Consider the following 25,884-nt stretch of genomic DNA (forward strand, 5'->3'; position numbering starts at 1 on the left):
GTAAGTCGCTCTGGATAAGAGCGTCTGCTAAATGACTAAAATGTAAATGTAAGTCGTCCCCACAGTGACCGTAGGTACATACCCCAACCAGAAGCCATGGATTACAGGCAAAATCTGCACTGAGCTAAAGGCTAGAACTGCCGCTTTCAAGGAGCGGGACACTAACCTGGAAGCTTAAAAGAAATCCCGCTATGCCCTCCAACGAACCATCAAACAGGCAAAGCGTCAATACAGGACTAAGATCGATTCGTACTACGCCGGCTCTGACGCTCGTCGGATGTGACAGGGCTTGCAAACCATTACAGACTACAAAGGGAAGCACAGCCGAGAGCTGCCCAGTGACACAAGCCTATCAGACGAGCTAAACTACTTCTATGCTCGTTTCAAGGCAAATAACACTGAAACATGCATGCGCTGACCAACTGGCAAGAGTCTTCACTGACATTTTCAACCTCTCCCTGTCTGAGTCTGTAATACCAACATGTTTTAAGCAGACCACCATAGTCCCTGTGCCCAAGAACACTAAGGTAACCTACCTAAATGACTACTGACCTGTAGCACTCACATCTGTAGCCATGAAGTGCTTTGAAAGGCTGGTCATGGCTCACATCAACACCATTATCCCAGAATCTCTAGACCCACTCCAATTTGCATACCGCCCTAACAGATGATGCAATCTCTATTGCACTCCACGCTGCCCTTTCCCACCTGGGCAAAGGGAACACCTAACGCTGAGTTCTAGTCAATGCTATTCATTGACTACAGCTCAGCGTTCAAAACCATAGTACCCTCAAAGCTCATCAATAAGCTAAGGACCCTGGGACTAAACACCTCCCTCTGCAACTAGATCCTGGACTTCCTGACGGGCCACCCCCAGGTGGTAAGGGTAGGTAACAACACATCCGCCACGCTGATCCTCAACACAGGGGCCCCTCAGGGGTGAGTGCTCAGTCCCCTCCTGTACTCCCTGTTCATTCATGACTGCACGGCCAGGCACGACTCCAACACCATCATTAAGTTTGCAGATGACACAACAGTGGTAGGCCTGATCACCGACAATGACGAGACAGCCTTTAAGGAGGATGCCAGAGATCTGGCCGTGTGGTTCCAGGACATCGACCTCTCCCTCAATGTGATCAAGACAAAGGAGATGATTGTGGACTACAGGAAAAAGAGGACCGAGCACACCTCCGTTCTCATCGATGGGGCTGTAGTGGAGCAGGTTGAGAGCATCAAGTTCCTTGGTGTCCACATCACCAACAAACTAACATGGTCCAAGCACACAAATACAGTCGTGAAGAGACCTATTCCCCCTCAGGAGACTGAAAAGATTTGGCATGGGTTCTCAGATCCTCAAAAGGTTTTACAGCTGCACCATCAAGAGGATCCTGATGGGTTGCATCACTGCCTGGTATGGCAACTGCTCGGCCTCTAACCACAAGGCACTACAGAGGGTAGAGCGTACGGCCCAGTACATCACCGGGGCCAAGCCTCCTGCCATCCAGGACCTCTATACCAGGCAGTGTCAGAGGAAGGCCCTAAAAATCATCAAAGAATCCAGCCACCCTAGTCATAGACTGTTCTCTCTGCTACCACACGGCAAGCGGTAACGGAGTGCCAAGTCTAGGTCTAAGAGGCTTCTAAACAGCTTCTACCCCCAAGCCATAAGACTTCTGAACATCTAATCAAATGGCTACCTAGACTATTTGCATCTTTTATGCTGCTGTTACTCTCTGTTATTATCTATGCACAGTCACTCTAGTAACTCTTCCTACATGTACAGTTGAAGTCGGAAGTTTACATACACCTTAGCCAAATTCATTTAAACTCAATTTCTGACATTTAATCCTAGTAACAATTCCCTGTCTTAGGTCAGTTAGGTTCACCACTTTATTTTAAGAATGTGAAATGTCAGAATAATAGTAGAGTTATTTATTTCAGCTTTTATTTCTTTCATCACATTCCCAGTGGGTCAGAAGTTTACATACACTCAATTAGTATTTGGTAGCATTGCCTTTAAATTGTTTAACGTGGGTCAAACGTTTCGGGTAGCCTTCCACAAGCTTCCCACAGTCGGGTGAATTTTGCCCATTCCTCCTGACAGAGCTGGTGTAACTGAGTCAGGTTTCTAGGCCTCCTTGCTCACACACACTTTTTAAGTTCTGCCCACAAGTATTCTATAGGATTGAGGTCAGGGCTTTGTGATGGCCACTCCAATACCTTGACTTTGTTGTCCTTAAGCCATTTTGCCACAACTTTGGAAGTATGCTTGGGGTCATTGTCCATTTGGAAGACCCATTTGCGACCAAGCTATAACTTCCTGACTGATGTCTTGAGATGTTGCTTCAATATATCCACAACATTCTCCTACCTCATGATGCCATCTATTCTGTGAAGTGCACCAGTCCCTCCTGCCGCAAAGCACCCCCACAACATGATGTTGCCACCCCCGTGCTTCACGGTTGGGATGGTGTTCGTCAGGTTGCAAGCCTCCCCCTTTTTCCTCCAAACATAACGATGGTCATTATGGCCAAACAATTCTATTTTTGTTTCATCAGACCAGAGGACATTTCTCCAAAAAGTACGATCTTTGTCCCCATGTGCAGTTGCAAACCGTAGTCTGGCTTTTTTTATGGCGGTTTTGGAGCAGTGGCTTCTTCCTTGCTGAGCGGTCTTTCAGGTTATTTCGATATAGGACTCGTTTTACTGTGGATATAGATACTTTTGTACCTGTTTCCTCCAGCATCTTCACAAATCAAATCAAATGTATTTATATAGCCCTTCGTACATCAGCTGATATCTCAAAGTGCTGTACAGAAACCCAGCCTAAAACCCCAAACAGCAAGCAATGCATGTGAAAGAAGCACGGTGGCTAGGAAAAACTCCCTAGGAAAAACTCCCTAGAAAGGCCAAAAACCTAGGAAGAAACCTAGAGAGGAACCAGGCTATGAGGGGTGGCCAGTCCTCTTCTGGCTGTGCCGGGTGGATATTATAACAGAACATGGTCAAGATGTTAAAATGTTCATGAATGACCAGCATGGTCAAATAATAATAATCATAGTAGTTGTCGAGGGTGCAACAAGCACGTCCGGTGAACAGGTCAGGGTTCCATAGCTGCAGGCAGAACAGTTGAAACTGGAGCAGCAGCACAGCCAGGTGGACTGGGGACAGCAAGGAGTCATCATGCCAGGTAGTCCTGAGGCATGGTCCTAGGGCTCAGGTCCTCCGAGAGAAAGAAAGAAAGAGAGAAAGAGAGAATTAGAGAGAGCATATTTAAATTCACACAGGACACCGGATAAGACAAGAGAAATACTCCAGATGTAACAGACTGACCGTAGCCCCCAGACACATGCACTAATGCAACATAAAGACTGGAGGCTGAGACAGGAGGGATCAGAAGACACTGTGGCCCCATCCGATGATACCCCCGGACAGGGCCAAACAGGCAGGATATAACCCCACCCACTTTGCCAAAGCACAGCCCCCACACCACTAGAGGGATGTCTCCAACCACCAACTTACCGTCCTAAGACAAGTCCGAGTATAGCCCACAAAGATCTCCGCCATGGCACAACCCAAGGGGGGGGGGGGGCGCCAACCCAGACAGGAAGACCACGTCAGTGACTCAACCCACTCAAGTGACGCACCCCTCCCATGGACGGCATGGAAGAACACCAGTAAGCCAGTGACTCAGCCCCTGTAATAGGGTTAGAGGTAGAGAATCCCAGTGGAGAGAGGGGAACCGGCAAGGCAGAGACAGCAAGGGCGGTTCGTTGCTCCAGCCTTTCCGTTCACCTTCACACTCCTGGGCCAGACTATACTTAATCATAGGACCTACTGAAGAGATAAGTCTTCAGTAAAGACTTAAAGGTTAAGACTGAGTCTGCGTCTCTCACAAGGGTAGGCAGACCATTCCATAAAAATTGAGCTCTATAGGAGAAAGCCCTACCTCCAGCCGTTTGCTTAGAAATTTTAGGGACAATTAGGAGGCCTGCGTCTTGTGACCGTAGCGTACGTGTAGGTATGTACGGCAGGACCAAATCGGAAAGATAGGTAGGAGCAAGCCCATGTAATGCTTTGTAGGTTAACAGTAAAACCTTGAAATCAGCCCTTGACTTAACAGGAAGCCAGTGTAGGGAGGCTAGCACTGGAGTAATATGATCACATTTTTGGGTTCTAGTCAGGATTCTAGCAGCCGTATTTAGCACTAACTGAAGTTTGTTTAGTGCTTTATCCAGGTAGCCGGAAAGTAGAGCATTGCAGTAGTCCAGCCTAGAAGTAACAAAAGCATGGATACATTTTTCTGCATCATTTTTGGACAGAAAGTTTCTGATTTTTGCAATGTTACGTAGATGGAAAAAAGCTGTCCTTGAAACAGTCTTGATATGTTCTTCAAAAGAAAGATCAGGGTCCAGAGTAACCGAGGGCCTTCACAGTTTTATTTGAGACGACTGTACAACCATCCAGATTAATTGTCAGATTCAACAGAAGATCTCTTTGTTTCTTGGGACCTAGAACAAGCATCTCTGTTTTGTCCGAGTTTAAAAGTAGAAAGTTTGCAGCCATCCACTTCTTTATGTCTGAAACACAGGCTTCTAGCGAGGGCAATTTTGGGGCTTCACCATGTTTCATTGAAATGTACAGCTGTGTGTCGTCCGCATAGCAGTGAAATGTAACATTATGTTTTCGAATGACATCCCCAAGAGGTAAAATACATAGTGAAAACAATAGTGGTCCTAAAACGGAACCTTGAGGAACACCGAAATTTACAATTGATTTGTCAGAGGACAAACCATTCACAGAAACAAACTGACATCTTTCCGACAGATAAGATCTAAACCAGGCCAGAACTTGTCCATGTAGACCAATTTGGTCACAAGGTCCTTTGCAGTTGTTCTGGGATTTGCAGTTTTCGCACCAAAGTACGTTCATCTCTAGGAGACAGAACACGTCAACTTCCTGATCGGTATGACAGCTGCGTGGTCAAATGGTGTTTATACTTGCATACTATTGTTTGTAAAGATGAACGTGGTATCTTCAGGCGTTTTGAAATTGCTCCCAAGTATGAACCAGACTTGGATGAACCAGACAGAGGTATTGGCTGATTTCTTTTGATTTTCCCATGATGTCAAGCAAAGAGGCACTGAGTTTGAAGGTAGGCCTTGAAATACATCCACAGGTACACCTCCAATTGACTCAAATGATGTCAATTAGCCTATCAGAAGCTTCTAAAGCCATGACATCATTTTCTGGAATTTTCCGAGCTGTTTAAAGGCACAGTCAACTTAGTGTATGTAAACTTCTGACCCACTGGAATTGTGATACAGTGAATTATAAGTGAAATAATCTGTCTGTAAACAATTGTTGGAAAAATTACTTGTGTCATGCACAAATTAGATGTCCTAACCGACTTGCCAAAACTATAGTTTGTTATCAAGAAATTTGTGGAGTGGTTGAGAAATTAGTTTTAATGACTCCAACCTAAGTGTATGTAAACTTCCGACTTCAACTGTACATATTACCTCAATTACCTCGACTAACCGGTCGGTGCCCCCGCACATTGACTCTGTACAGGTACCCCCATATATAGTCTCACTATTGTTATTTTACTGCTGCTCTTTACTTACTTGTTCCTTTTATTTATTCTTATTTTTTAAACTGCATTGTAGGTTAGGGGCTTGTAAGTAAGTATGTCACCTGTTGTATTCGGCGCATGTGACTAATAACATTTGATTGTGTCACGTCCTGACCAGTATAAGGGGTTATTTGTTATTGTAGTTTGGTCAGGGCGTGGCAGGGGTGTGTTTGTTTTGTGTTGTCGGGGTTTTTGGGTATTGTTCTATGTTTTGTATTTCTATGGTTTTTCTATGTTGTGTATTTCTTTGTGTTGGCCTGGTATGGCTCTCAATCAGGAACAGCTGTACATCGTTGTTGCTGATTGGGAGTCATTCTAAGGTAGCCCTTTTTTCACCTGTCTTTTGTGGGAAGTTGTTTTCGCACTGCTGTGTATAGCCTGCAAAACTGTTTAGCTGTCGTTCGTTTTTCGTTTTCTTGTTTTTGTGTAGTGTTCTAATAAAGTAAATATGAGCATTCACATACCCGCTGCATTTTGGTCTCCTCACTACGACGGCCGTGACAGATTGGATTTGAACCATTAACTTGCAGACAAATGCAATCGACACAAGTCATAAGCACAGTCAGAGACATAGGCAGACAGATTAGCAGACACATAGGGAGTAGTAGGAGCCAATCTAATAAGCCTATAAAGTAGAATTATGAACCTATATAACGTAGGGAGTTGAAAGGGTTGGCTGTGTATTTTGTAACTGTTCCAATATGCCCATGGGTTATATCTAAGCCCTTTCAACCTCTCAGAACCACATCAGCTTCAATGTTTTTCATGCAGAAGGAAATTATACTTTTCAGATCAGAGAGATATAAAAGAGATATCTCAGCACTCTTTTTGCTCACTAAAACAGTTTCCTTTGGTGTTCTGCAATGAGATACATTTTAGATAAGATTTTAAGTGGACATACTTCATGTTGAAAAGCTATATCCCTCACGTGTCTTTTCTTCATGTCTATGTCTCGCTGCCCCCCTCCACCGCCCACCCCAAGGACTTATGACGGGGAAGTGTGTGGGGAACACAACCAAGACGTGTGAGGTTGTAGCCTGGTGCCCTGTGGAAGATGACCGCAAAATCCCAGAGTATGTAGGATCACTGAAAATGATGTTAACACTTTACATAAAGCCTGTAGCTATAATATTTTATTACTTGTTATAAGTTCTATGTACTGAATGGTACTTTGAACTGAACCAAGTGATGTGTAAGCTATTTTATGAAAGGAAAACGGTCTCCATCCATTTTTTATGATGACCTCTCTGTATGTCTGATGTGTTAATGCTTTGTTTGTCTTCGTTTTCTATGTTCTACTGTTTTCTGTGCAGTCCCGCACTTTTGATGTCGGCAGAGAACTACACACTGTTCATTAAAAACTCTGTCACCTTTCCAGCATATGGTGTTAAGAGGTGAGTGACCCCTTTTTGATACAGTGTATATATTTTCATAAACTTCTATTAGTATGAGGAAAGTCACTATGGTTTAGTCTGTTACACTCATAAAAGCATAAAAAAGTTGGTTCTTCCGAGATCTGTAGTATTTACACATGATGCAGGTGGTATCTGTCTCACTCAACCTACATGATCCTGCCTTACAATGTACAGCCCAATTACCATAGCAACAACATGAAGACGGTTCTCCCCTTTTGCTCCCCTGCGAGCTGCTGAAGTCAGGAGCACAGGTCAGAGCAGGAGCAGGGCATAACTCTCCTAGGACCACAAGAGGCAAGTGAACATGAGAAGAGCAAGTCTCTGTATAGATTAAAATCATATGGGCATTTCCATCAAATAGCACCACCCTGCATCCTACTGCTGGCTTGCCTCTGAACCTAAGCAGGGTTGGTCCTGGTCAGTCCCTGGATGGGAGACCATATGCTGCTGGAAGTAGTGTTGGAGGGCCAGTAGTAGGCACTCTTTCCTCTGGTCCCCACAAAAATATCCCAATTCCCCAGGGCAGTGATTGAGGACATTGCCCTGTGTAAGGTACTGTCTTTTGGATAGGATGCTAAATGGGTGTCCTGACTCTCTGTGGTCACTAAAGATCCTATGGCACTTATTGTAAGAGTAGGGGTGTTAACCCCGGTTTCCTGGCTAAATTCCCAATCCCAACCTAATCATCCCCAGCTTCCAATTGGCTCATTCATCCCCCTTCCTCTCATTGTAACTATTCCACAGGTCCTTGCTGTAAATGAGAATGTGTTGTCAGTCAACTTACCTGGTAAAATAAGGATTAAATAGTTAAAAAGGGGCATATCAATTTGGGAGTCAAATGAAAGCTAAGAGACTATATGGGAATTGAAGGCTGTCATGTGTGCTCCCTCTCCGGCCTCTAGGTCACCAGGCTGCTCGTTATGGCGCACACCTGTCACCATCGTTACGCGCACCTGCGTGCCTTCAGACTCACCTGGACTTCATCACCCCCCTGAATACCTTCCCTATATATGTCACTCCCTTTGGTTCCTTCCCCAGGCGTTATTGTTTCTGTTCCTGTGTCAGTTCTGTGCGTTGGTCGTGCTTCTTATTTTGTATTATGTTGAATTTATTTATTAAAACACTCACTCCCTGAACTTGCTTCCCAACTCTCAGCGCACATCGTTACAAAGGCATAGATACATTTTTCAACCATTTTCCATCTTAAAGATTTCTGGATAAACAGATGGAAAAGGGGTCTTAGAAATACATCGAAACACAATAATGTTGATGTAAAGATTCCTGCCAACTAATAAACACATATTTAGTTTTGGAGACATTGATTGCCTTCTCTAAGTTTAAGAAATAGTACCTTTTGTCTGGTAATTCCGTTACCGAAATCATAATAGTCACAAACCACAGTTGGGTCACCTGCTACCGTCCTCTCTTCCACTGGCATACTTTTCAGCTCAAAACTGTTTTCTTTCACTTTCTGTTGTCTGATGGTCAAAGCAAGAGTGTTAAAACAGTCTGAGTCTGGACAACCTCTCCCTCTCTGTCTTTCTCACTCACTTTCAAGTTAATGTCACCTCTCCCAGCTCTTACTAACACCTATCCATGAGCCCCCCCTCTTTCCATTTAATATATACAGTATCCTCAACCACTGAGCACCAAACAACCCCAGACGTCCATGGACGTTGAAAAGTAGTTGAAATTTGGTCAGTCCACCCTGGCCTTGATGTTAATGTCCACAGACGGACCGGACTGGACCAAATCTGAACCTATCATAGATGTGTGTTTCACAAGTTTGAATAATACTATACAGTGAGTAGGCACAGTAGAGAACAGTACGATACAATACAGGAGTACAGTACAGTAAAGAAAAGTAGAGCATAGTACAATAGAGTACAGCATATTGTACTCCCATGAAGTTGTAGAAACATCTCAAGGATGATTAATGGAAACAGGATACAACTGAGCTGAATTTCAAGTCTCATAGCAAAGGGTCTGAATACTTGAATATAAGGTATTTATGTTTTTTATTTTTAATAAATGTGCAAACATTTCTAAAAAACTGTTTTCGCTTTGTTATAATGAAGGATTGTGTGTAGATTGCTGAGAAAAAAAATGTATATTTAATCATAAGGCTGCAACGTAACAAAATGTGGAAAAAGTCAAGGGGTCTGAATACAATCCGAAGGCTCTGTATATGTGTGATGTAATACATTTATACAACGGGTGGGTAAAAGTACAACAACAAAAAAAGACATTATTCATATAATGATTTACATATACATTTTTTTTTAGCCCTTTTTCGTGATATCCAATTGGTAGTTACAGTCTTGTCCCATTGCTGCAACTCCCCTACGGACTCGGGAGAGGTGAAGGTTGAGAGCTATGGGTCCTCCGAAACACGACCCTGCCAAGCCGAACTGCTTCATGACATACAGCTCGCTTAACCTGGAAGCCAGCCGAACCAATGTGTCGGAGGAAACACCGTCCAGCTGGATCAAGGTCAGCTTGCAGGCGCCCGAACCACCACAAGGAGTCGCTAGAGTGCGATGGGACAAGGATATCCAGGCTGGCCAAACGCTGGGCCAATTGTGCACCGCCTTAAAAACGTTATTTTGATGAATTTATTCATACTATTTCATAGTCCCGACACAAATCTAGGTTTGCTACCCAAGCCGGCTGGTTGTTCATTCTATCGGTTCGGTTGCCAGAGTCATGACCCAGTCATTAAGTCTTTTTGTTCTGCATCTATGGACTCGACCCAGTCGTTCTGTTATCATACTGGCAACGTTGTTATCCCTTGCTTGCAAGTTAGCCAACTACTGCTAACTGACAGTCACGTCTAACAGTGCAGTCAGAATAACAACAAAATAGCTGCATTTGCATTTGTTTAAGCTGTTTTCTAGTGACAATTTACAGCATTTGGATTCATCCATAACAATGAGCAAATGATACGCGATTTCACCTGGCATAGAAAATGTGTTCTCTCGTCAGGACAGTTGTTCGGAGGAGCTAGCCAACAACTCAGCTAGCACAATCACTTAAAACTGAAGCTGGAAAGACTGCAAACTAGCTGCACTTTGTTTTGTTTTACCTGTTTTCTATTGACATTTCTTTGTATATATCCATAAAAATTATGCTGGTTCATAATTTCGACTGGCTGAGAAAAGTTGCCTGCCTGTCTGTCTCATCCCAACTCCCACTCCTACATTTTCCCGTTACTATGGGAAAGCTGGAGATCAAATTTCAATACTGAAGCAATGTTGCAAATGTCAGAGAGACAGACAGTAAGGTTTATACAAATCTCCGCTATTGAAAACCAATTTCTAGTCTAAAAGAAATGGAAGATAATGTCTAGATGCTTTTTACAGTGGAGATCAACTTTATACATTGTCTGACTGGGCTGATGAGGCAGTGGATTTCACAGTGAGATCGAACAGAGTAATAGGCATTTCAAAGTCATAGCTTTAGCCAGTGGTAACTTGTGGAATAGACACCATCTGGAATGCGGTTTTAACAAATCAGTGTCAAGGATTAGACCCACCCGTTGTATAAATGTATTACATCACACATATACGGTGCCTTCGGAAAGTATTCAGACCCCTTGACTTTTTCCACATTTTGTTACGTTACAGCCTTATTCTAAAATTAATTAAATCTTTTTTTTTCTGAGCAATCTACACACAATACCCCATAATGACAAAGCGAAAACACATTTACTAAAAATAAAAAACGGAAATACCTTATTGACATAAGTATTCAGACTCTGCTATGAGACTTGAAATTGAGCTCAGGTGCATCCTGTTTTCATTGATCATCCAGATGTTTCTACAACTTGATTGGAGTCCACCTGTGGTAAATTAAATTGATTGGACATGATGTGGAAAGGCACACACCTGTCTATATAAGGTCCAACAGTTGATAGTACACGTCAGAGCAAAAACCAGGCCATGAGGTCGAAGGAATTGTCCGTAGAGCTTCGAGACAGGATTGTGTCGAGGCACAGATCTGGGGAAGGGTACCAAAACATTTCTGCAGCATTGAAGGTCCCCAAGAACACAGTGGCCTCCATAATTCTTAAATGGAAGAACCACCACGACTCTTCCTAGAGCTGGCCACCCAACCAAACTGAGCAATCGGAGGAGAAGGGCCTTGGTCAGGGAGGTGACCAAGAACGCGATGGTCACTCTAACAGAGCTCCAGAGTTCCTCTGTGGAGATGGGTGAACCTTCCAGAAGGACAACCATCTCTGCAGCACTCCACCAATCACGCCTTTATGGTAGAGTCGCCAGACAGAAGCCACTCCTCAGTAAAAGGTACACGACAGCCCGCTTGGAGTTTGCCAAAAGGCACATAAAGGACTTTCAGACCATAAGAAACAAGATTCTCTGGTCTGATGAATCCAAGATTGAACTATTTGTTATGAATGCCAACTGTCACGTCTGAAGGAAACATGGCACCATTCCTACAGTGAAGCATGGTGGCGGCAGTATCATGCTGTGGGGATGTTTTTCAGAGGCAGGGACTGGGAGACTAGTCAAGATCGAGGCAAAGATGAAAGGAGCAAAGTACATAGAGATCCTTGATGAAAACCTCAGGACCTCAGACCTCAGACTGGGGCAAAGGTTCACCTTCCAACAGGACAACGACCCTAAGCACACAGCCAAGACAATGCAGGAATGGCTCCGGTTCAAGTCTCTGAATGTCCTTGAGTGGCCCAGCCAGAGCCCGGACTTGAACGCGATCTCTGGGAGAGACCTGAAAATAGCTGTGCAGAGACGCTTTTAATCAAATTTGTTCAATTTTAGAACAAGGCTGTAACATAACAAAATGTGGAAAAAGTCAAGGGGCTGTAATACTTTCCAAATTCACTGTATTGTGTATGTAATGCATTGAATATGGATGGCGATGGTATGTGACAGCTAATCGATAAGTAGTGGTAGGAGTGATATAATTACCAGATCCATTCATGTTTAGGCAAGTAGTATCTCAAATGTGATATTGATTCAAATATCTATGTAGTTAAATAACCAGTACAGTAAGATATAAACTTGTCATCTTTTTAACAATGTTCTCTTCCCATTCCCCTTCTCAGGAGTAACCTTGTTGAAGGTATCGACAATCAGTACATCAAGAGTTGTGTGTATGACCCGACAACGTCCCCACTGTGTCCCATTTTCAGACTGGGTGACTTGGTACAGCTGTCTGGCTTCAACTTCGCCACCATAGCCAAAATGGTGAGCAATAATGCTATTCTATTTATGAGTGAAGCAGGTTTACAAGCACCTGTCAATCCATGGGATGGCTGTGTGTTCGGTGTTGGTGATCATAGTGTTGGTGTTTATTGTTGAGTCATTGATCCATGGTGGTGTTATTGGTAATGAGGTATGCTCTGACGAAGGTCATTACCGAGGGAAAGATTAGTAAAAACACAGAAATTGCTTCTGATTTAAGTGTCTGGAGACTCCTTTTTCACTTAGGTGTTATTAGTACCTCCATTGATTGGCAATGTTGATGGCATAGTATTGTGTTGTTTGGGGTTAGTTGTACCCTCATTGACTGGATGTATTGTACTGATTGTTATGTGACAGGGCGGGGCGATTGGTATCGTCATTGACTGGACCTGTAACCTGGACTATGACAAGTCAGAGTGTAAACCGATCTACACCTTCCACGGTCTCTATGGAAATCCCAATGAGACAGACATGGCTAGAGCGTCTGTTGGATACAACTTCCGGTAAATAAAACATCTGCCATGTGTGTCCTGTGTGGTCTTGCGGTTAGTGCTGCAGACTCTGGTACAACTTTATCCCATATTCGGTGTGGGTTTGAATCTGACTCACTGCATTTCTGACTCGCAATCTTGCCTACATTTCCTGTCTCATCTTCAGAGTCCTATCTCAATAAATCAGAAAAAAACCATCTGCAACAATACTGAAGTATTTATTGACCTTTCTGGTAAGGGCCCCTTTATTATTGTAAATCGAAAAGCCTGTTCTGAATTTTGAATAAGTGAAAGAAAAAGACTTAGAAAGGGGTCTTGTTAGGGATGCATTTTACATTTTAGTCATTTAGCAGACATTTACATTACATTTACATTTAAGTCATTTAGCAGACGCTCTTATCCAGAGCGACTTACAAAATGGTGCATTCACCTTATGATATCCAGTGGAACAACCACTTTACAATAGTGCATCTAAATATTTTAAGGGGGGGGGGGGGGGGGGGGTTAGAAGGATTACTTTATCCTATCCTAGGTATTCCTTAAAGAGGTGGGGTTTCAGGTGTCTCCGGAAGGTGGTGATTGACTCCGCTGTCCTGGCGTCGTGAGGGAGCTTGTTCCACCATTGGGGTGCCAGAGCAGCGAACAGTTTTGACTGAGCTGAGCGGGAACTGTGCTTCCTCAGAGGTAGGGGGCCAGCAGGCCAGTGGTGGATGAACGCAGTGCCCTTGTTTGGGTGTAGGGCCTGATCAGAGCCTGAAGGTATGGAGGTGCCGTTCCCTTCACAGCTCCGTAGGCAATCACCATGGTCTTGTAGCGGATGCGAGCTTCAACTGGAAGCCAATGGAGAGAGCGGAGGAGCGGGGTGACGTGAGAGAACTTGGGAAGGTTGAACACCAGACGGGCTGCGGCGTTCTGGATGAGTTGTAGGGGTTTAATGGCACAGGCAGGGAGCCCAGCCAACAGCGAGTTGCAGTAATCCAGACGGGAGATGACAAGTGCCTGGATTAGGACCTGCGCCGCTTCCTGTGTGAGGCAGGGTCGTACTCTGCGAATGTTGTTGAGCATGAACCTACAGGATCGGGTCACCGCCTTGATGTTAGTGGAGAACGACAGGGTGTTGTCCAGGATCACGCCAAGGTTCTTAGCACTCTGGGAGGAGGACACAAGGGAGTTGTCAACCGTGATGGCGAGATCATGGAACGGGCAGTCCTTCCCCGGGAGGAAGAGCAGCTCCGTCTTGCCGAGGTTCAGCTTGAGCTGGTGATCCGTCATCCACACTGATATGTCTGACAGACATGCAGAGATGCGATTCGCCGCCTGGTTATATTCTAGTTACTGGGCAGACACTCTTATCCAGAGCCACTTACAGTAGTGAATGCATACATTTCATACATTTTTCTCCGTACTGGTCCCCCATGGGAATCGAACCCACAATCCTGGCGTTGCAAACACCATACTCTACCAACTGAGCCACACGGGACCACACGACTAAGAAGAGTACGCTGTATATGACTAAGAAGAGTACACTGTATTCATTATACAGATTACTCTTAGTTGCATGGCTAAGGTCATGTAAAAGTGCTCAGTTGGTAGAGCATGGTGTTTGCAACGCCAGCATGGTGTGTGCAATGCCAGGGTTGTGGGTTTGATTCCCACAGGGGGCCAGTACAAAAAAATGCATGAAATGAAATGTATGCATTCACTACTGTAAGTCGCTCTGGATAAGAGCGTCTGCTAAATGAATAAAATGTAAAAGGCAGAAGAGAGAGAAATACAGATCTGATTAAAGCACTAGCCTAGAGGCTGCCCAAATGTTTACATTTTGTGCTTTAGGTATGCAAAGCATTATATGGAGGACAAACAGGAGAAAAGAACACTTCTGAAAGTGTTTGGGATTCGATTTGACATCATTGTTCGTTCAGTGGTAAGTTCATGAAGTTCATGATTGCGATGCTTGTAATGTTCCAGACAGTGTTTCTGAATTCCTCCCTTGCAACGGTAGATGAAAACGATGAAGATTGTTAATCGTATTGTTATTTCCCAGGCCAGAAAATTTGATATCATCCCAACACTAACAGCTATAGGGTCTGGCGTTGGAATCTTTGGGGTGGTGAGTCTTGCAATACTACACATCCTATCTGATTTTTCAAAGCATACAGAATCTCAAGTAGCCTACTGTATCTCTTAAACAGCTTGCATAGTGTAGACTAAACAAACCTATTTAACTATTCAATCGTGTGACAGCGGTAGTTATGAACACATAATTAAATGTCCGCTGAGTGTACAAAACATTAGGAACACCTTCCTATTATTGAGTTGTATCCCCTTTTGCCCTCAGAACAGCCTCAATTTGTCTTGCCCATTCGTCCTCTGAACGGCACACATACACAATCCATGTCTCAATTGTCTCAAGGCTTGAAAATGATTCTTTAACCTGTCTCCTCCCCTTCATCTACACTGATTGAAGTGGATTTAACAGGTGACATCAATAAGGGATCATAGCTTTCACCTGGATTCACCTGGTCAGTCTATATTATTTCTTAATGTTTATGATACTAATAATTGTGTTGTGTTTCCGCAGGCGACTGTAGTATGCGATCTGATCCTTCTGTATCTACTACCAAAGAGGGAGTTCTACAACAACATGAAATTCAAGGTCACAGAATCAGTAGAGCAGGTGAGTTAGAAACTCAAACTTTTGCGTAGCGTTGACCCTCAGTCATTCAGTTTAAACAAAAAATGGCAGCATAGAGGCATTCTATAAATAGTTGTACAGAAAATTAGGCAGACAGACCCTCAACAATACACATAGTAATTTACCCAACAGTTCATGTGTTTTCTCTAAGAAATACATGGTGTAATTGTCTCCTTCTTTGGGGAAGGCTACTAGGTCCCACTTTATTTGCATAGTCTCTAAGAGATGATCTATACATGCTCAAACTGTCAGCAAACTATGGGAGAATCTCAATTGGATTGGCTCGATTACCTATATCCTCTCCTCATTGGAGAGAACATGGAAACAAATGCGCGTGTATAAAATTAGGCTCTCCTTCTCCAGCAGCGTGTCATCAGGCAAATAACAATTAAAGAGGAGAAATCGTTCTTGAATTGTGGTGGCATTTGCGTCGCTCTCCTTTGTGTGGCCATCTGTGGCATCCATTTAAAAAAATCCTCAATTACCAAAATTGTGCAATTGGTGCATGGCTGTGGGAAGATGCATGGCTTCCCGCGCTGCTGAAAACATTTTTTTTCTGCTCATACAGGAGTAATAAAGGCCTTGTGCACTAATTTTGTGAAAACAAAAACATAACAATTCAGATTTATCAGGGTGTGCTGCAGCACCCTCAGCACCCCTACTTCCCGCGGCTATGCTACTGGTGGCACAATTTTATCATAATGGTAAAACATATTTAAAGTAATTTAGTTGCCATATTAGTTGATTTAGAATGGGAAGATTTAAATAAATACAAAACTAAAAAAATGAAGTTCATTTTTCCAAAATGCCACCGCAATTCAAGAACGACCAATGTGTATGTCATGAGTTGTGCTAGACATTCTATAGATAAAACGATAAGTAGAGTATCGTTTTTGAATGTGGGCATGCTTTTTTCCTCCGAGAAAATAACAGCTGATTCAAAGTGGGTGCGGCGGATTTCAAAACTCTTCCGCGTCTCCGTTCACCTATTAACAAAATTACACTCTCCTGCAAAAGCACTGCATTGTACTATTTACACCTGCTGTATCCTGTGCATATGACGAATAAACTTTGATTTGATACATATGGCAACCACTAATCGGTTTCTGGGTCACGGAGGAGTCGAGGAGAGGACAAACTTTTGCCCAATTGAGAATCTTCCTGTCAACTGCAACGCTGTTAATATGCAACAGCTTGGATGTGTACATAGGGTTAAAGGCGCTGTATGACCAATCCCAAGTCTGCATTGGTTGTACAGCAGTTACGGTGATACAGTGTCTGCAGAAGTCAGGGCATTCATACTTATTGTGCTTCGCGGAGCAGAGTAGAGCTGTTGTAAAGAAGGTTGTCAAGGAAGTGAGTTTGTGTTTTTACAGGATCTCTCGCCCCCATCTACAGTAAACCAATCATGTCAATACGGAGCTATACGGATCCCTCCACATTGTAACAACTTTTGGGAGGTGCACAGCGATACTGTACGGAGCCCCGATTTGGCCTCCACAAGCCTCCAGAGGCTCTGTAATTGCGTCACACCTTCCGTACCGAGCCTCCGTATCGCATTGGCATTCAGGGTTAGGGTTAGGATTGAGCTGGGATATGGAAATTAATCTAAGGTTGGAGTAAGGATTAGTGGATAGTTACTTGGATAGTTTGTTGACAAGTGAACATCTATAAAGCATCTATTGGGGACTGACAGAAGTAAAGAAAATGGAGGGCAGATCTTAACCTGCTGTCCTCCTCTTCTCTTACTACTACTCCTACTCAGCTATTCTCTTTAAAGAGGCTAAATGAGACAGGAAGACCGTTGGTTTTTTATTTGCAGTGCGACAACCTGAGGCTGGGTATAAACACGTTCATCTATTACATCCCCGACGTCTATGCAGGACCACGAGTGTCAGCCAATATAATCCTACAACATAAAGTGAGTGCATGTAGTGAAAAGTAAAGTGTGCTTTGTCTTGGGGCAAGGTTGCTGGTGCGTGCTGTGTTCTAACCCTAGTCAATTGAGGGTTTTTGAGGGATTTTAGGTTATTTCATGATCTTTTCACTGTTTTAATTTCCATTCATTGTTATGTTTTATGTTGTGTTTTGTCTAATATATGTGTAACTACTGTGTATGTATGCTGCTTTCTTGGCCAGGGTTTACTTGAAAAAGAGACTTAAATCTCAATGTGACTTCTCTGGTTAAAAAAAGCTTACAAAAAAGTGTTTAAAATTGAATATTATTTACCTTAATCTTGATTTAATTCACTTATATTCAACCCTCACATGAAGTAAATATTTTGGAAATATATCTTACATGCTTTGTTTGGTTTCTCTTGAGAGTTTTAGGTTTAAAACAAGGGGAACAGGAACTAGTCAGATACAAATGGATCCTTCTAAGTCTGAGTCTGTCTTTCAGGAACCTTTAGATGAGTTCTCATCAGAAAAATAAGTATCCAAGGTAAGCACTTTGTGTGTGTTTGTGTGTGTGTGTGTGCACACGTGTCACGTCCTGACCATAGAGTGCTCTTATTTTCTATAGTAGAGTAGGTCAGGGTGTGACTGGGGGGTTTATCTAGTTTCTTTTTTCTATGTTGTGCTCTAGTTTCTTTTTTCTATGTTGTGTTCTAGTTTCATTTTTCTATTTTGGAGTTTTTGTATGATTCCCAATTAGAGGCAGCTGGTCATCGTTGTCTCTAATTGGGGATCATATTTAAGTACACCTGTGTTTGTGGGAGATTATTTTAAGTTAGTGCATGTTGCACCTCTGTCGTCATGGTTTGTGTTTTGTTTATAGTTTATTATTTGTTTGGCTAAGTTTCACAATATAATAAAGATGTGGAACGATACGCTGCGCCTTGGTCCGTTTCTACACACATGCGTGACAGAGCGTGCACATGCATGCATGCGTGTTTTGTGTGCACCATTTTGATCACCTTAAATTGTAAAAGTTTGTGGTTAAAGTGAGTGAAAGACCAAAAGATATTGTGCTGTAGCATATAATTGACGCCTTCTTGGCCACACAAAAACATTCAGATGAGGTGCTGCAGTCAATCTGAGGTTTGTGTTAATTGGTGTGGGTCCTCTGGTTTCTGTTGGAATACTTCAAAAAATCCCTTTTCCTTTCCTCCCTTCCTTAAAGAAATAATCCGGTCATTAGTCCACTGTTGAAATGATCACAAAATGTTTGCATGTCAGCAGTGAAGCTTTCAAGCTGTAGCACTTTTAAGATGCGTGTAGCATGCCACATCATCATGATGATACTTTTTGCATTATGTAATGCATGTTGCATAATTTGGCATGCTATACTTTGCTTTTTGAAAGTAATGTATCTTGAAAACTGACATGCTAAACATTTTGGGACTGTATCAACAGTTCACTGGGCACAAACTGGTTGAATCAATGTTTCATCATCATTTGTCAACGTATTATGACGTGGAATGTACGTGGAAAATACATTGGATTGGAAAAAAGTAATCAACTATTGTTGCATGGTGCCTAAGAACAGCCCTTAGCCGTGGTATATTGGCCATCTACTACACCCCCTTGGGTCTTATTGCTTAAATATAGCATTCCAAAGTCATCAACAGCTATTGTTTCAATTTCCTAACTAAAAATAGGCCTAGGGTTTAAAGCTCTGGTTGATTTCAAGTTGAATGATATATAGTGGATAGTTCCATCTGTGCCACTGAATTAGTCTGACTTTAATTCCAGTTTGTCTACAAATTAATAATTGATATGTTGGATTCACGTCTCCATCTCAACCAAAAATAAAAGTTAAAGAACGAGACTAAGCCAGTGGCTCAGATCTCCTTTAAATGTTTTTTTGGTTGTGTTGTCAACCAAACACAATTCAATATTGCTTTTGTAACACAGTAAATAACCTGAAGTTAAGGCTATCTTACAACCTAAAATGAGTAACACATCCACATCCATCATCAACCATCTCCCTGACCACCTTCCTCTGATCAAACCATGAATTGTCCCTCTCCATCTTTGAAGGATGCATGCATTCAAAGACTTGGCCTCTCTTAGTTGGCCTAGCCAACTATAGCTAGGCTACTCATAATGATATATTGGTTGTTTGTTTTTTGCTTTTGAAGTGCTTTGAGATTGTTATGAAAATAAATTGAGTAAATTATTATTATTCAAATCAAATTCAATCAAACTTAATTTGTCACATGCGCTGAATACAAGAAGTGTAGACCTTGCCGTGAAATGCTTACTTACAAGCCCTTAACCAACAGTGCAGTTCAAGAAGAGTTAAGAAAATATTTCCCAAATAAACTAAAGTAAAAAATAATAAAAAGTAACACAATAACATAACAATAACGAGGCTATATACAGGGGGTACCAGTACCGAGTCAGTGTGCGTGGGTACAGGTTAGAGGTAAATTGTACATGTAGGTAGGGGTGAAGTGACGATGCATAGATAATAAACAGCGAGTAGCAACAACAAATGGGGGGGGTGTTAAGGAGCCTTTTGATCCTACCGCTTGCCGTGTGGTAGCAGAGAAAGCAGTCTATGACTTGGGTGACTGGAGTATCTGACAATTTTATGGGCTTTCCTCTGACACCGCCTATTATATAGGTCCTGAATTGCAGGAAGCTTGGCCCCAGTGATGTACTGGGCTGTATGCACTACCCTCTGTAGTGCCTTACGGTCAGATGCCGAGCAGTTGCCATACCAGGCGGTGATGCAACGGCCAGGATGCTCTTGATGGTGCAGCTGTAGAACCTTTTGAGGATCTGGGGACCCATGCCAAATCTTTTCAGTCTCTTGAGGGGGAAAATGTTTTGTCGTGCCCTCTTCATGACTGTCTTGGTGTGTTTGGACTCTGATAGATCGTTGGTGATGTGGACACCAAGGAACTTGAAACTCTCTACCCTCTCCACTACAGCCCGTTGATGTTAACCTCTCTGGGTTAGGGGGCAGTATTTTCACGTCCGGATGAAAAGCGTGCTCAAAGTAAACTGCCTGCTACTCAGGCCCAGAAGCTAGCATATGCATATTAGTAGATTTGGATAGCAAACACTCTGAAGCTTCTAAAACTGTTAGAATAATGTCTGTGAGTATAACAGAACTGATTTGGCAGGCGAAACCCCGAGCACAATCCATCCAGGGCAAAAAAAGAATTGAGGTCACTGTGTTTTCTAAAGGTTTTCTATGGGAGACCTGATTTATTAGGGCCCAGATTGCAGTTCCTATGGCTCCCACTAGAGTCAACAGTCTTTAGAAATTGTTTGATGTTTTTCTTTTGAGAAATGAAGAAGTAGGGCTGTTCTTTGTAGGTGTCACTCTGAAGGGCTTTAGTCTTTTGTTGCGCGGGAACTGGAGCGCGCTTCACGTTGTTTTTATCCGGCATTAGAAACAGTTTATTCTGTCTTAAATTGTATCGTTTATTTACATTTTAGGATACCTGAGGTTGGATTAGGAACGTTGTTTGAAATGTTTGGACCAAGTTTACAGGTAACTTATTAGATACTTTGTAGCCATGCTGGAACCGGTGTATTTCTGAATCAAACGCACCAAATAAATGGACATTTTAGGGATGTAAAGAAGGAATTTATTGAACAAAACGACCATTCATTGTGTCACTGAGACATTTGAGATTGCAAAAAGAAGAAGATCTTCAAAGGTAAGGCATTTATTATATGGCTATTTCTGACTTTTGTGTCGCACCTGCCAGGTTGAAAAATTATTTTCATGTGTTTGTATGCAGGACGCTGTCCTCAGATAATCGCATGGTTTGCTTTCGCCGTAAAGCCTTTTTGAAATCTGACACAGTGGCTGGATTAACAAGAAGTTAAGCTTTATTTTGATGTACTACACTTATATTTTTGTGAAGGTTGAATATTGATATTTCTGTAGTTTGAATTTGGCGTGCTACAATTTCACTGGATGTTGTCAAATCAATCCCGCTAACGGGATTCGAGCGGGATTCGTGCTTAAGGGATCCATAAGAGGTTTTAATGGGGGCCTGTTCGGCCTGCCTTTTCCTGTAGTCCACAATCAGCTCCTTTGTCTTGCTCACATTGAAGGAGAGGTTGTTGTCCTGGCACCACACTGCCAGTTCTCTGACTTCCTCCCTATAGGCTGTCTCATCATTGTCGGTGATCAGGCCTACCACTGTTGTGTCGTCAGCAAACTTAATGATGGTGTTGGAGTCGTGTTTGGCCACGCAGTCATGGGTGAACAGGGAGTACAGGGGGGGACTAAGTACACACCCCTATGGGGCCCCAGTGTTGAGGATCAGCGTGGTAGATGTGTTGTTGCTGGTACGTCCTGCTTGAGTTTTTGCTTGTAAGCAGGAATCAGGAAGATAGAATTATGGTCAGATTTGCCAAATGGAGGGCGGGTGAGAGCTTTGTCTGCATCTCTGTGTGTGGAGTAAAGGTGGTCTAGAGTTTTCTTCCCTCGGGTTGCACATGTGACATGCTGGTAAACATTTGGTAAAACTGATTTAAGTTTGCCTGCATTAAAGTCCCTGGCCACTAGGAGCGCCGCTTCTGGGTGAGCATTTTCTTGTTTGCTTATGGCTTTATAGAGTTGGTTGAGTGCAGCATTAGTGCCAGCACCACAGCGGTCTATGGTGGTAAATAGACGGCTAAGAATAATATAGATGAGAACTCTCTTGGTAGATAGTGTGGTCTACAGCTTATCATAAGGTACTCTACCTCAGGGGAGAAATACCTTGAGACTTCTTTAATATTAGACATCGCGTACCAGCTGTTATTGACAAAAAGACGCACACCCCCACTCCTCGTCTTACCAGATGTAGCTTCTCTGTTCTGCCAGTGCATTGAAAATCCCCCCAGCTCTATATTATCCATGTCGTCGTTCAGCCACGACTCGGGGAAACATAAGATATTACAGTTCTTAATGTCCGGTTGGTAGGATAATCGTAATCGTAGGTCATCAATTTTATTTTCCAACAATTGCATGTTAGCAAGTAGAATTGATGGCATTGGGAGTTTACTCGCTCGCCTACGGATTCTCACAAGGCAGCCCGATCTGCATCCTCTTTTCCTCCGTCTTTTCTTCACGCAAATGACGGGGATCTGGGCCTGTTCCCGGGAGAGCAGTATATCTTTCTCGTTGGACTCGTTAAAGGAAAAAGCTTCTTCCAGTTCGTGGTGAGTAATCCCAGTTCTGATGTCCAGAAGTTATTTTCAGTCCTAAGAGACGTAAGCAGCAACATTATGTACAAAATAAGTACAAAAATAAGTTACAAACAACGCAAAAAAACTAACAAAATAGCACAATTGGTTATGGGCATGTATAACGTCAGCCATCCTCTTCAGCGCCATCTTAACTACTGTCCACATTTTGAGGTTACTGTAACTATACATTTCTTATTTTGTAATCATATGAAGTGTGCATGTTCAAGACAGCATGCATAGGTTGTCATAAGTCTGTGGAGATCTTCACAATTGCTGTAATAATCTGTACAGAATTTTGAACGACATCGATCACTTGCTGTAATCTCAACTGCAAACCAGGTCATTTGGTTTAGCTATTAGATGAAGCACAGTGATAACACATTAATCTGTTATAAAAATATGACAGTATTCCTATTTGAACTTTTCTCTGGTTTTAAATGGTTGAAAGCACAGTGATAGACATTTGGTTGACAATTTAACTAAAAATCAGACATTGTTTTTCCATTGGAATTTGGTTGTGCTTTTAGATGGTTGAAAGCATATTGGAAATTCAACTAACTTTTGGCTGTCTTTTTGAGTGGGTGAATATAGGTTGCAATTAATCAACGTCTCAACCAAATATTATCCAATTATCGACTTTGAAATTACATGGTGTGTCCAGTGGGAGTGGACTAATTAAAAAATGTCTTTTTTTTTTGGTGGATTATTTCTTAACTACAGTAATCCCTGATCTGACTTGACTGGGTAGGTAGAAGCTATGTATTAGAACCATTGCTTACATACTTACCGTCAATACTTACTTCAAGGAAGGGAAGGAGGACGGAATGATGCATTTTGAAAGTATTCAAACATGGACCAGAAGAAACACATCAGTTAACCACATGAGAATGTTAAAGTATTTGTGGAGAGTCAATTCAAAAGACTTCAAAACATTTAACATCTGACACAGTTCTTTCTTTATGTGCACACTCTAATCTATGCCCCCTGTGACGTAGGCCTATTGAACTGCCCAGTGTGCTAAATGGCCTGTTTTTAAAGAGTCCCATTTGAACATGGCCATGTTTTCTGTTCCTCTCCTACAGGAGTGATCCTACAAAGGGCAGATTCATGACTCTTGGGCTCCAGACAGCAGAACATAGACTCCAGGCTGTACTGCCATGCAGAGGACACTTGGACAGGAAAATACACTCTCAAACAACATTCTTCTCTCTTCAGCTCAATTATTCAACTGCTAATTATTTATACCTTCACATCTTGGCAACAGACCTCAAATGACGCTATCTGTTTAGGAGATAAACCGAGATAAATACAGAATATTATTCTTTGAAGAGACAGAAGATGCCACCCTCCTATGACCATTATAACACAGTTCCATAACATGTTTATAACACGGTTATAACAGCCCTCTACTTTATGGTAGCACCACCCATTTCCAACCTCTTCCATCGGCACAGAGTCCTCAATGTTGTCTTCAAGAGACAACACTAGAATGACTACTGGTGGGGTACTCCACTTTGTAAGACACATAAATAATTATGTATTTTAGGTTATATCTTCTCATTTAAAGTTTGTGATTGCCACGTGAATTCAATAAATGTTCTGAGCTTAGGTTTTACTCTTCCATACCCTTTTACAGGTTACTTACAAAAGACAAAATTATTCAAAAATGATTATAATAATTTTTATTGTCTTTTATTGTGTGTCTAGGTGTACAAAAAGCATGCAAAAATAGCTTCTGTATATATTTGGTACATATTTACATTGTAACAGCTGCATTCAGTACAGGTGTGCCATGCTTTTTTTTTGTGGGACTTGACGAACCTTGACAAGTACATTCAAGCCCCATTCATACCTGGTTCTAACATGAATCCTTCATCCTGATGTAATCCGTTATAAGTTCTGATGAAAATCAGTTCACAATACGTCTTTAAAATGCCTAGACCTGTCTAAAAATGTGGACACAATAATACTGTGGAAGAGATCATGACGCAGATTAGCACCAGGTATAAACAGGGCTTCAGAGAAATGCGGAACAGTACAGACATCTATCAACACAGGACCTTGGACAATCACATATGATACATAGCAGCGATGCAAAAACCATGACACTGTCCTAATCTTAACATTATGTACACTCTCACTCCCACAGGCCTGTTTCATCTGTTGAAGAGGATTCCCTCTTTACCCCTGGTTGAAGGAATTATTAATCATATTAATTAGCATAAAAGTGTCAATATCATCCAGCTCAACTCCCAAGACAATGTAATGTACCTGGAATAATAGACAGAAAGAAAGAGCACCTGAGTGCATTTAGAATCAGAACACAACACTGAAGTAATCTAATGACGACAATATTGCACTTCTGACACACACACATACCTGTACATACACACACATACATTAGAAAGGTGAATACACCTTAGACACTAATAAAGATTCTTGCAAGTGCAGTGCTCCAGACAGACGTACAAAAAAACAGTGTTTCGCTTTCGCATCATCGTCAACATATAAAGTGCCATCTCATCAGAGGGGACTTGAACATGGCAGACAGCTGGTTCACAACAGGTGCCATCTTTGTTCCGATCCCAACAGCCCTTCAGTTAGGAGAAGTTAAACCACAGACTGACCAATGACTAAGACAAATCGTTAAAAGCTCCATCAAAAAGCAACTACGTCCAGCGCAACACGAACATAGCGTTCACCCTAAAGGTAGCAGGAAAAAAAGTAAAGGTAACAAAATAAAAAGCCATAACAGAAAACAAAGCAAGCTCTTCATATGGTTGATTGAAACTCTGCACTTGAAATTGCATGTACCGGTAATAGAAATTATTTAAAAAATATATATTCAAAGACGGAAGCACAATTAAATATGGCTGCCGTAAATAGGTGAAACTGACGTGTAAAGGCAACAGCAGGGCAATGAAGAAGAAAAAGATGGGGAAAAAGAGAAGATGGAATGAGTGAGTGAAAGAGAAAACACTATCTGGCCTGGCTAACAGGTTATGCATAATAAAGCTTTTTTCTTCCACTACAATCCCTCTATCACTCTACCCATTCTCTGACTAGCACCTAACAGGTGCACTGATATGTCCACCAAAGGGTTACGATGCATCCAAAATGGCACCCTAATCCCTATATAGTGGCTATTCCCTATATAGTGGCTATTCCCTATATAGTGGCTATTCCCTATATAGTTGCTATTCCCTATATCGCAGCTGTCGACAATGTGCCATTCAAAGGTAATTTCCGAATGCGCCGACATCTGCAACGTTTACCA

At 42.3% G+C, this 25,884-nt stretch overlaps 1 protein-coding gene across 2 annotated transcripts in view; it reads left to right on the top strand.

Annotated features, from left to right (window-relative positions):
• Positions 1-24,215, top strand: part of p2rx1 (purinergic receptor P2X, ligand-gated ion channel, 1) — a 59,071-nt gene extending 34,856 nt beyond the window's left edge. The window contains exons 5-14 of one of the 2 annotated variants that reach the window (XM_014136605.3): positions 6,618-6,708; positions 6,949-7,029; positions 12,137-12,278; positions 12,633-12,778; positions 14,600-14,690; positions 14,811-14,876; positions 15,348-15,443; positions 17,284-17,382; positions 17,863-17,904; positions 23,690-24,215. In XM_014136605.3, the coding sequence (XP_013992080.1) occupies positions 6,618-6,708; positions 6,949-7,029; positions 12,137-12,278; positions 12,633-12,778; positions 14,600-14,690; positions 14,811-14,876; positions 15,348-15,443; positions 17,284-17,382; positions 17,863-17,895 (845 nt within the window). In that variant the 3' untranslated portion in view covers positions 17,896-17,904; positions 23,690-24,215. The remainder of the gene's footprint in view (positions 1-6,617; positions 6,709-6,948; positions 7,030-12,136; positions 12,279-12,632; positions 12,779-14,599; positions 14,691-14,810; positions 14,877-15,347; positions 15,444-17,283; positions 17,383-17,862; positions 17,905-23,689) is intronic. The other variant, XM_014136606.3, reaches the window with a different exon arrangement.
• Positions 24,216-25,884: the final 1,669 nt, after the last annotated feature.

Source organism: Salmo salar, chromosome 13 (assembly GCF_965601325.2).
Source record: "Salmo salar chromosome 13, fSalSal1, whole genome shotgun sequence".
Lineage (NCBI taxonomy): Eukaryota > Metazoa > Chordata > Actinopteri > Salmoniformes > Salmonidae > Salmo > Salmo salar.